This window comes from Neofelis nebulosa, chromosome 11 (genome assembly GCF_028018385.1).
Source record: "Neofelis nebulosa isolate mNeoNeb1 chromosome 11, mNeoNeb1.pri, whole genome shotgun sequence".
Classification (NCBI taxonomy): Eukaryota; Metazoa; Chordata; class Mammalia; order Carnivora; family Felidae; genus Neofelis; species Neofelis nebulosa.
In genome coordinates this window covers 71,505,999-71,521,422 of record NC_080792.1, presented here as the reverse complement: position 1 = coordinate 71,521,422, position 15,424 = coordinate 71,505,999, and the positions used below count along the sequence as shown (strand labels likewise).

General features: G+C 43.0%; 2 protein-coding genes across 22 annotated transcripts in view; one reads left to right on the top strand and one right to left on the bottom strand.

Annotated features, from left to right (window-relative positions):
• HSCB (HscB mitochondrial iron-sulfur cluster cochaperone) overlaps positions 1–7,477 on the bottom strand; it is a 28,873-nt gene extending 21,396 nt beyond the window's left edge. For 3 of the 7 annotated variants that reach the window (XM_058693152.1, XM_058693151.1, XM_058693149.1), the window contains exons 1-5: positions 7,242–7,477; positions 5,436–5,532; positions 4,996–5,085; positions 4,231–4,375; positions 307–354 (exon numbers count right to left, since the gene is read on the bottom strand). In XM_058693152.1, coding sequence (XP_058549135.1) covers positions 307–354; positions 4,231–4,375; positions 4,996–5,085; positions 5,436–5,532; positions 7,242–7,477 — 616 coding nt within the window. The other 4 variants (XM_058693153.1, XM_058693150.1, XM_058693154.1 and 1 more) reach the window with 4 other exon arrangements.
• A 39-nt stretch (positions 7,478–7,516) lies between these two features.
• CHEK2 (checkpoint kinase 2) overlaps positions 7,517–15,424 on the top strand; it is a 47,679-nt gene continuing 39,771 nt past the window's right edge. For 3 of the 15 annotated variants that reach the window (XM_058693142.1, XM_058693134.1, XM_058693133.1), the window contains exons 1-2: positions 7,544–8,032; positions 9,948–10,278. In XM_058693142.1, the coding sequence (XP_058549125.1) occupies positions 7,967–8,032; positions 9,948–10,278 (397 nt within the window). In that variant the 5' untranslated portion in view covers positions 7,544–7,966. Of the gene's footprint in view, positions 8,238–8,592; positions 8,748–9,947; positions 10,279–10,460; positions 10,635–10,851; positions 10,913–11,512; positions 11,604–15,424 lie in introns of those variants that run through there. The other 12 variants (XM_058693147.1, XM_058693143.1, XM_058693148.1 and 9 more) reach the window with 10 other exon arrangements.

The following is a 15,424-nucleotide window of genomic DNA, read 5'->3' as shown; positions in this document are numbered from 1 at the left end:
GCCCTCAGGATCTGTCTCTGTTGGCTTCAGCCTACAACCCTCACCTTCACTTCTCCTACTTGCTAAAGGGGAATAGAAGCACTTTCATCTAATCTTTCTCTGGCATATCACTGTTTTTTGGCATACAGTTGGTTCTCTAGCAAGGCTGTGAATCCTTGAAGGGAGAAATGTAGGCTTGCCTATATTTTATAGCTCCTCATGTACCTATCCTAGGATGGATATATAATAGCTACTTATTGAATGGTTATACCTCAGTGCTTACAATCTATTTTCATATTTAAGAAAGTCAAGAAATGAAGAAAGTACCTTGTTCAAAAGCTTTGCTCACATTGTCACTCAATTCCTTCTGTTTAGCTGAAAGAGAAAATCAGTATTTTAATTTTCCTATTCAAATAGACTAATGATGTCAGGGTAACACTTTGTAGCTGGTTACAGCACAGCACAGCACAACACAACACAACACAACACAACACAACAGGGAGCTTAGATTCCAGGGTAAGGCCTCATAAACTCTGTCTCCACATGTCCCATGAAGACAGCTCCTGTTTGGTGCAGCTGACCCTAGTTACGTTATGTTTTTCTACTTACAAAAGGTCTGAGGGGTGGGCGTCCGGGTGGCTCAGTTGGTTAAACAGCAGATTCTAGCTCAGGTCATGATCTCACGGTTTGTGAGTTCGAGCCCCACATCAGGGTCCTTGCTGTCAGCATGGAGCCCTCTTGGGATCCTCTGTCTCTCTTTCTCTGTCCCTCTCTCTCTCTCTCAAAAATAAATAAACATAAAAAAAAAAAAAAAAAAGGTCTGAAGGGCAATCAGTAAGTCTTGTAAAATGGCTATAGAGTCATAAAAATAAATAAATAAAATAAATAGGACAAGGAAATGCTTTGATTATCTCCATCAAGCAGTATGAATCTTCCAGATTTCAAGCAGGAGAAAATCAGCAAGCTAGGATTGCCTAGGGCAGGGCATTACAGTGTTTCAAGCAATCTCTTGCAACTTCTACAGCTGCCCAGGAAAATGAAACATTTAGATTATGTTGTACCATAAGAGAGAAGATGCCAAACCAGGTAGAGAAGCGGCCACCTGATGTTTCCGCTGGGTCTTCATTAGAAAATGAAGAATTTTATGTGTGTTTTCCAGATATAAATAGTATCAATCATTTATATGGTGCCTGCTTTCAAAGCATTTTCAAACATGTTATATCCGCATTGCAGGCAGTTACAGGTATTGGGAGATGGCCCTATGGTCACATGGTCGGTTGAGTGGAGGAGCTGGGAACAGACCCCAAGTGTCCAGATTCTCATACAGTGGCGGGAAACTGGCAATGTGGTGTTGGCAAAAGAACACTGGCTTATGAGTCTAGAGGCTCTGAAGTTCTGTCCCATATCTAACTAGCCCTATGCCCTCGAATATGCACTCACTAACCTTGGGCCTTAGCAGGTGCCTATAGGGAAAGAAACTTAGGAATTAATCTAAACGAAGGTCAGTGACCTGTTCAAAACCAGACATTTACTCTAGGGCTAGAATAACCCCCACCAATGACTGAGCACCTGCTACAGGCCAGACACTGTGTTAAGCGTTTTACATGTTTTATTTCATTTACTTTAATCCTTGTAACAACCAGTACTGATGTTATCTCCATTTTACAGATAAGGAAACTGAGGCTCAGAGGGTGAAGTCACTTGCTCAAGGTCACACATAAATTCAGTGGCAGTGTTGACAGTGCACCCAAGACTCCCTTACAGTATAGCATCATAGTCCTCTGCCTTCCAAAGCTGTGCAGATGGGGCTTTTAATTGCAAGCACTGAATTCTTCTCCCAACACCACCCAGGTGTAAGGCTGTTGATACACTCCTGGCTGATAGACCTCCCCTCACCAATTGTCATTTTACTGCTTTTAAACAAGTAATTCTTTGATCATGATTCACTCAATATTTACTGTGTTATACACCAATATACCCTGTGGAATAATATTCCACGGGCTGAGGATATGAGGGGACCAAAAAGCAGATACAATTTCTGCCTCTGCAGAACTTCCAGTCCAAGGAGGGAGGGAGGTTGAAATTGGTCAAATAATCTCATGTAGAACAGTAAGGTTACAACTGTGATTGGTCCTACAAGGGGGGAGTGTCCACTGTCAAAAGGTATAGATAAAGAGGTTCGCTGAGGAGTCTCTGAGGAAGGGATGATTGCCCCCAGATCTGGAGCAAGAAGAGTTAACTAGAAGTAGAAGAGGGTTTCAAGCAAAAGAACAGCCTGTGCAAAGGCCCTTGGGTAGAAAGGTGCTTGATACAGATGGAGAACTAGAAATAGCCTGTGTCCCTAAGGTGGAGAGGCAATTGGGAGGAAGAAGACAGACCATACAGGTCCCTGGAAGCCCATAAGACTTTGATCTTTAACTGGGAAGCCAGTTAAATTTTAAAGTAAGACCAAGGGTAATGTGATTAGACTTGGGTTTCAAAAGATCACACAAATCACAATGTAGGAATATATTTGATTGAGGGTACAGCTAGACCAGTCTAGAGCTACTGCAGTTGTCCCAGTGAGAATGAATGGTAGCTTGGAACAGAGTGCTGGCAGTGAAAACACAGATTTGGGTCACATTTAGAAGGTTGGCATTTCGAGATTTGGTGATGACTGTCTACAGGGGTAAGGGAGGATAAGTTGTTAAGAATGCCTCCTCAGTGTTTTGGACTTTGCAACTGGATGGTGTCATTTACTTAGGGAACATCAGCAGAGGAGTAGTTTTTTTCAGGAGGGAGGGGAGAGGCTCATTTTGGACACAATGAGTTGAAATATATAAACTCCATGAAGACACGGGCCCGGGCCGTGTGTTTCTTATTCACTGTGTCGTGCACAATGCTTGATACACAGTAGGCATGCCACAAACGTTTGTGAAAGTACATATGTGCATACAATCGGGAGAATTTGGAAACTTTTGTACATGGCATGGTTAATTTTATGTGTCAACTTGGTTGGGCTATGGTCCAGTTGTCTTGTCAAATGCTAGTCTGGATGTTGCCATGAAGGTATTTTGTAGATGTGATTAACATTTACAGCCAGTTGACTTTAAGTAAAGATTAGTCCTGCCTGAGTTTCCCAGCCTGCTGGTCTGCCCTCCATATTTTAGACTTGATAGCTCTCACAATTATGTAAGCCAATTCCTTAAAATAGGTTTCTCTCTTTCTCTCCCTCTCTCTCTCTCTCCATGTATACATATATACTATTGGTTCTGTTTCTCTGGAGACCCCTGACTGATATACTATGCAATCAGATGGAAAGCGAAGCAATGAGATCAGAAGTCAGTTTTTCAGTCTTTGCTCTGCAAGGTGACCTTGGGCATTTCCATGAACTTTTAAGGCCTATTTATTCTTTTTTTTTTTTTTTTTAATGTTTATTTCCTTATTTTTGAGACAGCGAGAGAGAGAGCAAGCGAGCACAAGGGGGGAAGGGGCAGAGAGAGAGGGAGACACAGAATCTGAAGCAGGCTCCAGGCTTTGAGGTGTCAGTGTAGAGCCTGATGCAGGGCTCGAACCCATGAACCATGAGATTATGACCTGAGACCAAGTTGGATGTTCAACCAACTGAGCCACCCAGGCTCTTTTTTTTTTTTTTTTTTTAAGTTTTTATTCATTTATTTTACCAGGGGAAGGAATAGAGAGAGAGGGAGAGAGAGAGAATCCCAAGCAGGTTCCACACTGTCAGTGCACAGAAAGCCCTATTTATGTTTGTCAGAGACAATAATAACATCTAAATGATGTCATGCGGGGGCGCCTGGGTGGCTCAGTCGGCTGGGCAACCAACTTCACTCAGGTCATGATCTCACAGATTGTGAGTTTGAGCCCCGCATCGGGATCTGTGCTGTCAGCTCAGAGCCTGGAGTCTGCTTGGGATTCTGTGTCTCCCTCTCTCTCTGCCCCACCCCCACTCATGTTCTATCTCTCTCCTTCAAGAGTAAATAACATTTTTTTTAAATGATGTCATGGGTAGGAAGGAGGATTGTAATCTGCAAAATACTATTACATTCTTGGTTTAGGGCTGCCTTCCGGCAAGCTACGGATGTTGCAAGTCTAAACTTCAGACAAAATTGCTTTCAGTATAATCAAGAAAAAAACATACTCCCTGAATCATTATGATGACCAATATGTAGTTTTCATATTCGTTCTCCACTTAACCTTGGGCATGTACTCACAACAGCAATAAAATGCATTCAGTGGTATTTTATCTTTTACCTCTGACAATAGATTCAATCTCTTTCATAGCAGCTTCACTTTGAGCTTCTGCAAGTTTTTCATTGATTTCCATTATTTCCATGAGGAATTGTTGGTCCATTGCATAATCTGTCCCTTCGGCAATCTCTACTCCATGGAGCTTTAGCTATTGGGACATGAAGCAGAGAAAGTAAGGTTAGTTGAAGAAACTGTGGCCAGAGTCATAAATCCTACTCACCCTTCAGAACAGAATACCATGCATAAAACAAAACAAAACAAAACACGGAACTGTCTTAATAGTGAGAGTGTGAAGGTAGGGTATGAGAAAGTCACACTGACATAAGAGAGCTGGGACAGGATTCCTCTCTGCTCCCTGGGACTGTGTAACCCTGGAGGAGTCATTCCTCCACTCGGGAGACTGAACTAGATATTTGTAAAGATTCTACTAAATCCTAAAATTCTAAGGTGCTAAACTCTTCCCTCCGCTCCTCCCCACCAAAAAACCAAACAAACAAAAACCCAAATTACTCTTCCCTAAATGCCATCACCATCCAACTCTTGAAATTTAGAGAAAATGGTAAAAAAAAAAAAATGCAATCAGGCAAGCAGATTTACAAGTATTCAGAGAAAACTATCTCCATTCAGTATCTTTGAGGCTAATTATTTTTGGATCCCTAGACTAACTCAGGTCTCAAGCACCCTTCTGCTGAATACAGGGGAGCAGCTGTCCCACAGCACAATGGATACCATGTAGGCAGGCATAGAAGGGTTGGGAAATCACCTTACAAGGTATAGTCCCCTGCTCAGCGGGGCCAGGAGGGTCTTATAGGCATCATTCACCAGGGTCGCATGCTTCTCTGAGAAGTCTTTTTCAGTCTGTTAGTGGAGATGAAGATAATCTTATTACCATCGGTATAGCCACATTACATTCACAAACTGTTTCATAAAATGCTGATGGGCCGGCACCTAAGGAAGTCATCAAAGTAGAACTGGTGTGGGATGAGCTGTCTTTATTTTCAACAGATGGGTTCTAACTCTTCTGGGAAGTCAGGTAAAAGCTGTGAGTGCAGGGTAGATCCAGGGCCTGGCAGTCTGGGGTCAAGCTGTCCCCGGGTGGAGCTGGCTGTTTAGCTCTGTCTCTGATAATCACATCACTGCAAAGCCACGGCTACCCACCCCACCACGCACTAGTGTTTGGGTATGATTAGGGGTGGCTAACAGGCTACCTGAGACCTCTGGCTGAAGAAATCAGGGTGGACAAGACGCTGTAGCTGCTGGTACCTATTCTGGAGCTTCGCTGTGTCCACTCCGAAGGCACGGTTGCTGTAAGGAAATTGGGAGATAAAATTCATGCCTCAAACATTTTTGTATTTTTATACTGTGGGCCTGGTTCCTGTTCTCATGGGGGAAGATGCAATAAACATGTAGAGAGAGAGAGATAACCTTAAAAAGTGGTAGGTGCTGTGAAAGAGAAAAGGGTCGAAAAAATTAAAAAAAAAAAAAAAAAGGAAAGAAAAGGGGTGCCTGGGTGGCTCGGTTGGTTAAGCGGCCGACTTCGGCTCAGGTCATGATCTTGCCGTCCGTGAGTTCGAGCCCCACGTCGGGCTCTGTGCTGACAGCTCAGAGCCTGGAGCCTGTTTCAGATTCTGTGTCTCCCTCTCTCTGACCCTCCCCCGTTCATGCTCTGCCTCTCTCTGTCTCAAAAATAAATAAACGTTAAAAAAATTAAAAAAAAAAAAAAAGAGAAAAAGGTCAGAGAAAGGGGTCGATGTGGTGGACAAAGAGATGACATTTGAGCTGAGACCTGAATAATGATGAAAAATAATCAGGGGTGCCTGGTTGGCACTGTTAGGCGACACACTCTTGGTCATTATCTCAGGCTTCATGAGTTTGAGCCCTGTGTTCTGGAAGCTGCCTGGGATCCTCTCTCTCTGCCCAGCCCAACCCCACCACATAAATAAATACACTTAAAAAAAAAATAATCAAAGATGAGAGGAAAAAGTCATGCAGAGGCAGAGGGAACATGCAAAGGCCCTGAGGTGCGAACGAGATGGGCGTGTTCCAAGAACTTAAAGGATAGTGTTACTGCAGCCCATCATAAGTATGCAGTGACTGGCAGGGGCAGATCCCAGAGTTAAGGGGACCATTTCGAATCCCACCCGATCTTTTGAGAGGCCAGGTCCCTTCATCTTGGTCTCCCACTTTATTTTAACCCAGTCCCTTTCACTTTCTATTCGTGGAGTCTGCCCTGTCATAATAGTTTGGCTCGGTCCAAACTTCACCTCTCTCCAAGCTCCTCGACCATTGGAGGAAAACAGGAAAAAGTCATTTCTCAGTCTCTCTCCTTCCAAATCTCCCTTCTCTCTCAGACTCAGACCACAACGTTCAGTTTTTCGGTGCTTTTACACCCTATTTTGTTTGTTTTTCTTACTAGATTATCCATTTATTATAAAGGTATGTAACTCAGGAGCAGTCAGATGGAAGAGATGCGTAGGTGGAAAGTTCCGGGGAGCTCCCAAGCCCTCTAGGCGCACTATTCTCCCAACATCTCCATGTGTTCACAAACCTGGAAGCTCATTTACTCCCTTATTTTGCATAACACCTCAGTACCCGTTTCTGAAAATCCTCACTCCAACTTTAACCATTTTGACCCTGTCCTTCAAGTCTGCTTTCCCTGGCACTCCAGTTCATTTCCCTCAGGCCCCGCCCCTCAGCTTCTCTTCTCAGGTCCCAACCCTCCCTCCACTGAAGCCTCCTTCAATTCCCCCAGAATTCCATCCCCGCCCTTCCAGTCCTCCCTCCATTCTGGTCTCTATCGATCAAAAGCCTATCCTTAGGCCTACCCCTCAATTTCCTCTCTCACCGGCCGCAATCCCACCTTCCCAGTCCCCGCCCCCAGTTTTCTAGGGCTCCGCCCATCGACCTAATGGGTCCCGCCTTCTCCTTCCCAAGCATGATCGGCCCTCCACGCTAGTTCGCCAGTCCCGGATGTGTCTCTCGCCCGGCGCATTTCCTGAAACCGCCTTTCGTACCAGTCCATGAGGCTGAAGTAATCTCGAGTGAGGTCAGGTGGCTGCAGCGCGCGGCACTGTGGGCAGAAGAACCCGTCTCCCCGCTTGGGGACTCCTGGGCCGCCGCAGTTCCAACACTGGGGGGAATTGTTTCCGGCCAGAGACGCAGCATTGCAGCCTAGAGGTCTCCGCCCGCGGACCCCTGCGGGCCACAGCCCCCACACCCGCAGCAAGGCGCCGGTCCTTCCGCCCCACATCTGGCCGCGGCCTGTCTCGCCACGGTCACCTGTGGGGGGAAACCGTGAGTGAGGGCCCAACCAGACTACTGCTGCTGATTGGCTGGGCAGCTAAGGGGGCGGGATAACCCGGGGGAACCTGGATTCTGGGAATCCCGCTCCTCATATTAAACTACAACTCCCAGAAAGCATTGAGGCTACGCGTAGACGACCACATCGGCTGCTCTTCATTGGTCTGACGGCGGCGGAGGGCTGTTTTGATTGGCTGAGGGTGGAGTTCGTATGTGCTTGTTTAGCGCCACAGTGCTGGCTGCGGCTGCTGTGAGTTGTGTGGCTGCAGGTGGGCTCACGCGGTGAGTCGTAGCGGGGAACTTTCTCTCGGGTGTTTGGGGGGTTCGATTCCCGTTCTTGGGGTCTTGATGCGAGCTGAATCTCCCGAATTTTCACTTTGGTTTTTGAGCTTGGTTTGGGGGAGGAGAGGAACGCGTGGGCGACTGTCTTCCTTCGTAGATGAACTTCGAGGTGAAGTTCACTTCCCCTGTTACTTACAAGCTGAAACTGGCCCAGACGTGCATGGTAAGAAAGAACAAAGTTGTGTTCTTCAAAATCAGAGGGAAGTTGCTTTGTAAAGAGTTATATAAATGTTAGTAATTATTACCATATTTTAGATTCAATTTCGTAAAAAAACCTGTTGAGAACTCACTCTTAGCTGCTAGGCGCTGCAGGAACTGGAAACACACTGACCTGTGTAAGAGGATGCCCTGCGAGTGTCCATAAGTAAGTGTGTGGGATGGCTTGGCGAGGAGAGGGTAAGAGGGAACCAGTCCACCATGGGATTCAGTTTCTCTATTTGGAAAAAAAAAAAATGTGTTACACTTGTAAACCCTTCTCTGGTTGTCTGATTCTTTGGGACTGGAATTCTGTTCTCCCAATTATCAAGCATTGCTGGGGGAGGAACGTTCATGTGTCATCTCATTTAATCCTCAAGATCTATCTACTCCAGATTTGTTTGCCTCTAACCTTTCCATTATACTTCCTCCTCATGGCTGAGAGTAATGTGTTTTCTGTTCGGTGGACCCTTACCAATAAGCAAGGATAGCAGCCACTACTTGACTCAGTCTTTTCCCAGTTTTCAGGGTGGAGAAGTCTCGCTCAAAAAGCTGAAAGAGGTTGCAACCTTGACCGAGGTGGTATTAGAGCTGGCGTACTCAGCTCTGGCATCACCTTACTGGTGTGGCTTAAGAAGAAGTCATCAGGATCTTTGTATTTGGAAAGCTATATAAATGTCAGTGTGAGTAATGTTTACTATGTTCTCCTGGAGGAATACCTGAGTATGGATATCTGGGGAGAAGAGAGAATGCCCCTCTCCCCTCTTTATAAAAATCACATTAGGGATTTAAAGTTAAGGATTGACTTTACTATAATTTCTGTTATTAAACTGTCCATCAAGTTAATTCTAAACAAGGGTGGGAACCTCTTATGGTTTCTGCAGAATTTTGTTGGGCTGGAAGGCCATTTAGGATGCTGAAAAGATGAGCATAGTAACTTAGCATCACAAAGTGCTAGGTGGAGTTGTTTAGAGCAGTCTTCTTTGTGTTCTGTCTCATTAAGTAGCCTGGCCCTTAGTTAGGAGTCAAGGAATCTAGATGAACAAACAGGATGTGGTCTGCACAGTCTTGGGGCAGGTTTGGGGGAGGAGGGGCATTAGTGACATTTTACATAAATGGTCACCTCTTGAGTGGTGCAGTGAGTTAGTATATAGTTTCTCTTTAATCATCTTCTACTCCAATCCTCACCAACATTCCCTTTCTTTCTTGTTCCAAAACATGAAATTTAAGTGTAGTGTTGATTGTATTAGTGAATACCTTTTAGGTTTCATTCCTAATTAAAAAAAAAAAAATTAAAAAATTAGATGAATGTAAGCTGTTATCAGTCTTCCCTCCCACCCTCAACTTAGTTAATTGCTTTTAGCTTATTTATAGCCTTCAAATAATGTTTTTCTTTCTTTTCCCTGTGGTTTGTGGCTGCCCTACAAAACACTCATCTGGTGAAAGTGATCTGATGGCAACCTCAGCCCACAAGAACTATAGATCTATTTAGATCTATATTTTTGAAATATTTAATTTTTTTTTTAAGTTGATTGATTTTGAGAGAGAGAAAGAGAGTGTGCACTCATGTGTGGAGGGGGAGGGTGGAGAGAGAGAGAGAGGGGGAGAGAGAGCCGAGCAGACTCTTCCATGTCAGCACAGAGCCCAATGTGGGGCTCCATCTCACAAACCGTGAGATCATGACCTAACCCGAAATCAGGGGTCGGATGCTCAACTGACTAAGCCACTCAGGCTTCCCATGGACTGTTAGAATTTTAACTCTTGCAGAACATGCATGCTCCGGATTTTTTTTTTTTTCTGATGTAAATATGTCCGTCCTTCACTCTTGACCTTCAAGTCTTGTTCCTTGAAACTTATCTTATTATTGGCCACTTATTTTTGAGGTCGTAATGTCTCGGGAGACGGATGTGGAGGGTCAGCCGCCCCATGGCAGTGGTGCCTGTTCACAGTCCCAAGGCAGCTTCTCGCAGTCTCAAGGCATCTCCTCCCAGACACATGGCTCCTCCTCACACTCGCAGGGCACGTCCAGCTCTTCCACCAACACAGCACCCACATCCAGCCAGTCCTCTCATTCCAGCTCGGGGACTCTGAGCTCCTTAGACACCGTGTCCACCCAGGAACTCTGTTCGATTCCCGAGGACCAAGAACCGGAGGAGCCTGTCCCTGCCCCTTGGGCTCGATTGTGGGCTCTTCAGGATGGATTCACCAATCTTGGTAAGACCCTTGGTTATATTGTGTAATATTTTAATTGTAGAGAGTTGTAACAGAAAGCTTAAGACCATCTGGAATGATCCCGGAGTTGGAAGGTGATGAAAGTTGGAACCAAGAAAGCAGTTTGGGGGGAGTTTACTGACTCTCACTTGCTGTGGATCCCCCTTCATTTATTCTTTCAACAGGTATTATTGGGTGTCTGTAATGTTCTGTCTGTCTGAGGAGAGCAGTGGACCCTTTCCCAGGAAAAATGCTGATTCGTTCAAACTTGCAGACAGTTTTGGACTCATCACAGAAACTTCACCACTTAACCCCTCCTGTGGCAGCTTTAGAACATCCCTCTTACAGTTTCAGAATATGTAAGGCTGTTTGTTGACTGTTACTTGATTTTATCTCAAAATAGTCAACCCTGCAGTTTAAATACATTCATCCTCTCTGACACTTCCTGATTCCAGTAGGAAGGCCTTGCTATGTGTGTATTTGAAATAGCATTTTAATATTAAAAGTGAATGATTAATGTATTATTTGTACCTTATCACTCTTTATTTCATGTCCAACTTTGATGACCTGAAAAAGAAACAGTAGAAAATGGAGAAATAATATAGGAATGTTTATAGGTACAACTTTAAATTGAGAAGTAAGTATCTGAAGCTATTTTGTACTCATTTAAGCCATAGTTTTAAGATAGGGGTGGGGCTGATGTATGGTGGGTGGGAAACAGAGATAAGAGGAGAAAGGGTGAGTGGGCTGCATCACTTTTATTGATTTACTTATTATTTATTTATTTTTAATTACTTAAATTTTTTTTTTTAATTTACACCCAAGTTAGTTAGCATATAGTGCAACAATGATTTCAGGAGTAGATTCCTTAATGCCCCTTATGCATTTAGCCCATTCCCCCCCTCCCCTACAACCCCTCCTGAAACCCTTTGTTTACTCTCTATATTTAAGAGTCCCTTATGTTTTGTCCCCCTCCCTGTTTTTATATTCTTTTTGCTTCCCTTCTGCATGTTCATCTGTTTTGTATCTTTAATTCTTCATATGAGTGAAGGCATATGATATTTGTCTTTTTTTGGCTAATTTCATTTAGCACAATACCCTCTAGTTCCATCCATGTAGTTTTAAAAGTGAGATTACATATATCTGAGGATCCTGATAGGGTGAACAGCATAAAGTATATGATGCTCCATTAGGAGCTATCATAATTAGTTATTGATTCACACCTGTTTTCTTCTAGATGTTTTATATGTTTAGACCTTACCCTGATCCATTTTGAGTTACTTTTTGTTTATGGTATGAGGCAGAGGTCCACATTTATTCTTTTGCATGTGAGTATCCTAGTTGTTTGAGCACATCCTTTTTTCAAATTTTATTTTGTTTATTTATTTTGAGAGAGAGAGAGAGGGTGGGGTAGGGGTAGAGAGAACAGGGGAGAGAATTCCAAGCAGGTTCCACACTGTCAGCACAGAGCCTGACATGGGGCTCAAATTCATGAACCGTGAGATAATGACCTGAGCCAAGATCAAGAATCAGTTGCTCAACTGACTGAGCCACTCAGGCACCCCGTGTTTGAGCACTTTCTTGAAGAGACTATTCTTTTTCTGTTGAATGGTCTTCGCACCCTTGTCAAAAATTATTTGGCCATAAATCTGAGGGTCTATTTCTGGACTTTTCAATAACATTTTATTGATCTATGTCTATTCTTTTTTTTTTTTTTTTTTAATTTTTTTAATGTTTACTTATTTTTGAGACAGACAGAGCATGAGCGGGGGGGGGGGGAGGGGGGGTGCAGAGAGAGAGACACACACAGAATCTGAAGCATGCTCCAGGCTCTGAGCTGTCAGCACAGAGCCTGACGTGGGGCTTGAACTCATGAACCATGAGATCATGACCTGAGCTGAAGTTGGATGCTTAACAGACTGAGCCACTCAGATGCCCCTGGTCTATGTCTATCCTTTTATGCAAGTACCACAAAAATCTTGATTGCTGTTGCTTTGTAGTAAGTTGTGAAATCCAGAGTGTGAGCCCTAATTTGTTCCTCTTTTTCAAGATTGTTTTGACTATTCTGGGTCCCTTACATTTCCATATGAATTTTAGAACAAAGTTGACACTTCCTGCAAAGAAGGCAGCTTAGATTTTGATAGGGATTACACTGAATCTATAGATTAATTTGGGGATTATTGACATCTAATATTAAGTCTTCCAATCCATGAACATGGGATGTTTTTCCATTTATTTAGGTATTCTTTAATTTCTTTCTGTGATGTTTTATAGTTTTCAGTATACAAGTCTTGTACTAAAAAAAGAAAGTATTCCTAAGTATTTTTAATGTTGCTTATTATATTATTATTATTATTATTATTATTACTAAAGTGAGCTCTGTGCCCAAAGTGGGGCTTGAACTCATGGCCCTGAGATCGAGAGTTGCATGCTCTACTGATTGAGCCAGTAGGCACCAGTGTTTACTTATTTTTATTGTGGGAAAATAGATACAACAAAAAGTTTTGTCACTGTAACCATTAAGTATACAGTTTAGTGGCATTAAGTACATTCACAAAATGTGCAACTATCACCATTATCTATTTATAAAATTGTTCCTCTAGGGGCGCCTGGGTGGCTCAGTCAGTTATGCGTCTGACTTCAGCTCAGGTCATGATCTCAACATCTGTGATTTCAAGCCCTGTGCCGGGCTCTGTGCTGACAGCTCGGAGCCTGGAGCCTGCTTCAGATTCTGTGTTTCCCTCTCTCTGCCCCTCCCCCGCTCATGCTTTGTCTGTCTCACTCTCAAAAATGAATAAATGTTAAAAAAAATTTTTTTTAATTGTTCCTCTCGTAATTGTCCTCTTCCCCTCCCCTACCCAAACTTTACATATAATTGACATGTAACATTGTGTAAATTAAGGTGTACAATGTGTCAATTTGATGTAGTTACAAATTGGAAAATGATTACCACCATAGTGTTTACTAACATTTCCATCACATTCCATAATTACCATTTCTTTTTTGTGGTGAGAACATTTAAGATCTATGCTCTTAGCAGCTTTCAAGTATATAATGTAATATTATTAACTGTAATCACTATGCTGTACATTAGATCCCCAGAAGTTACTCATCTTATATTTGGAAGTGTGTACTCTGTAATGAATATCTCCCCATTTCCCCTACTCTCCAGTCCCTGGTGACCACCACTCTTGTTTATATGAGTTTAGGTTTTTTATTTTTATTTATTTACTTAAAAATTTTTTTAGTGTTTATTTTTGAGAGGGAGAGACACATAGAGCGTGAGCAGGAGATAGGCAGAGAGAGAGGGAGACACAGAATCGGAAGCAGGTTCCAGGCTCTGAGCTGTCAGCACAGAACCCGATGTAGGGCTTGAACTCACGAGCCTTCAAGCTGTGGGATCATGACCTGAGCCGAAGTCAGCCGCTCAACCAACTGAGCCACCCAGGTGCCCCGAGATTAGGTGTTTTAGATTTTACATATAAGACACTTAAGTGAGATTATACAGTGTTTGTCTTTCTTTGACTTATTTCACTTACAATGCCTTCAAAGTCCATCCATGTTGTTGCAAATGGCAAGTTTCATACTTTTTTAATGGCTAAATAATGTTCCATTGTGTGTATTTGTGTGTGGGTATATACACACTTAACTGACTGAGCCACCTGGGCGCCCCCCCCTTTGACTGATTTTTATAGATATACAGTAAAACTTTGGTATGCGAGCCTAATTCATTCTGGAAACATGCTTGTAATCCAAAGCACTCGTATATCAAAGCAAATTTCAAGAGCCATTGGCTCAGTTATCATGTGACATTTGGCGTTACATACTACTCATACACATACTACTCTTGCAAGACATCACTTGTTTATCAAGTTAAAATTTATTAGAAATGTTTGCTTGTCTTGTGGAACACTCACGGAACAAGTTACATGCAATCCAAGGTTTTGCCGTACTTAATTTTACTGCTTTTGTGCTTTTTACTTTTCTTTGTCTATGGTCTGCTTATGACCTTTCCTTTCTACTCAAAGTCCCTTTTAACATTTCTTGGGGTGGTTTAATGGTCATGTATTCCTTTAACTTTTGTTTGAGAAACAATCTGTTCTATTCTGAATCCTAGACTTGTTAGAGAGAGTATTCTTTGCTGCACGTTTTCTTGTTTCAGCACTTTGAATATGTCATGTCATTCCCCTCTGGCCTGTTAGGTTTCTGGCGAGAAATCAGCTGTTAGCCATATGGGTTTCCCTTGTATGTTACTGTTTTCTTCTCTCTTACTGCTTTAAAAAATTTTTTTTTTCATGTTTATTTATTTTTGAGACAGAGAGAGACAGAGCATGAACGGGGGAGGGTCAGAGAGAGAGGGAGACACAGAATCCGAAGCAGGCTCCAGGCTCTGAGCTGTCAGCACAGAGCCTGACGCGGGGCTCGAACTCACGGACCGTGAGATCATGACCTGAGCCGAAGTCGGACGCTTAACCGACTGAGCCACCCAGGCGCTCCTCTCTTACTGCTTTTAAAGTTCTCTGGTTATCACTACTTCTTGTCTTTTTTTTTTTTTAACGTTTATTTACTCATTTTGAGAGAGAAAGAGCTTGTGTGTGCAAGTGGATGATGGGCAGAGAAAGAGGGAGAGAGAGAGAATCTCAAGTGGGTTTTGTAGTGTCAGCTCACAGCTGACACGGGGCTCAATCTCATGAACCATGAGATCATGACCTGAGCTGAAATTAAGAGTCAAATTCTTAACCTACTGAGCCATCCATGTGCCCACTACTTTTTGTCCTTATAATTGCTGTGTCTTGGTGAGGAAGCCCTTGGGTTGATTTTGTTGGGGGCTCTTTGTGCCTTCTTCATCTGGGTGTCTATTTCCTTCCCCAGATTAAGGAAGTTTTCAGCTATTAATTTTTCAAATACAATTTCTCTCTCTTTTTCTCCCTTTTCTCTCTTTTGTCCTTCTGGGATCCCTGTAATGTGAATGTTATTACACTTGACGGTCTTGCTGAGTTCCCTAAGTCTTCTTTCATTTATAATTACTATTTTTCTCTCTCCTGTGCACCTTGGTTGCTTTCCATTACACTGTCCTCCAAGTCGTTGATCCATTTTTTTTGCTTCCTCTAGTCTGCTATTTATTCCCTCTAGTGTATTTTTAATTTCA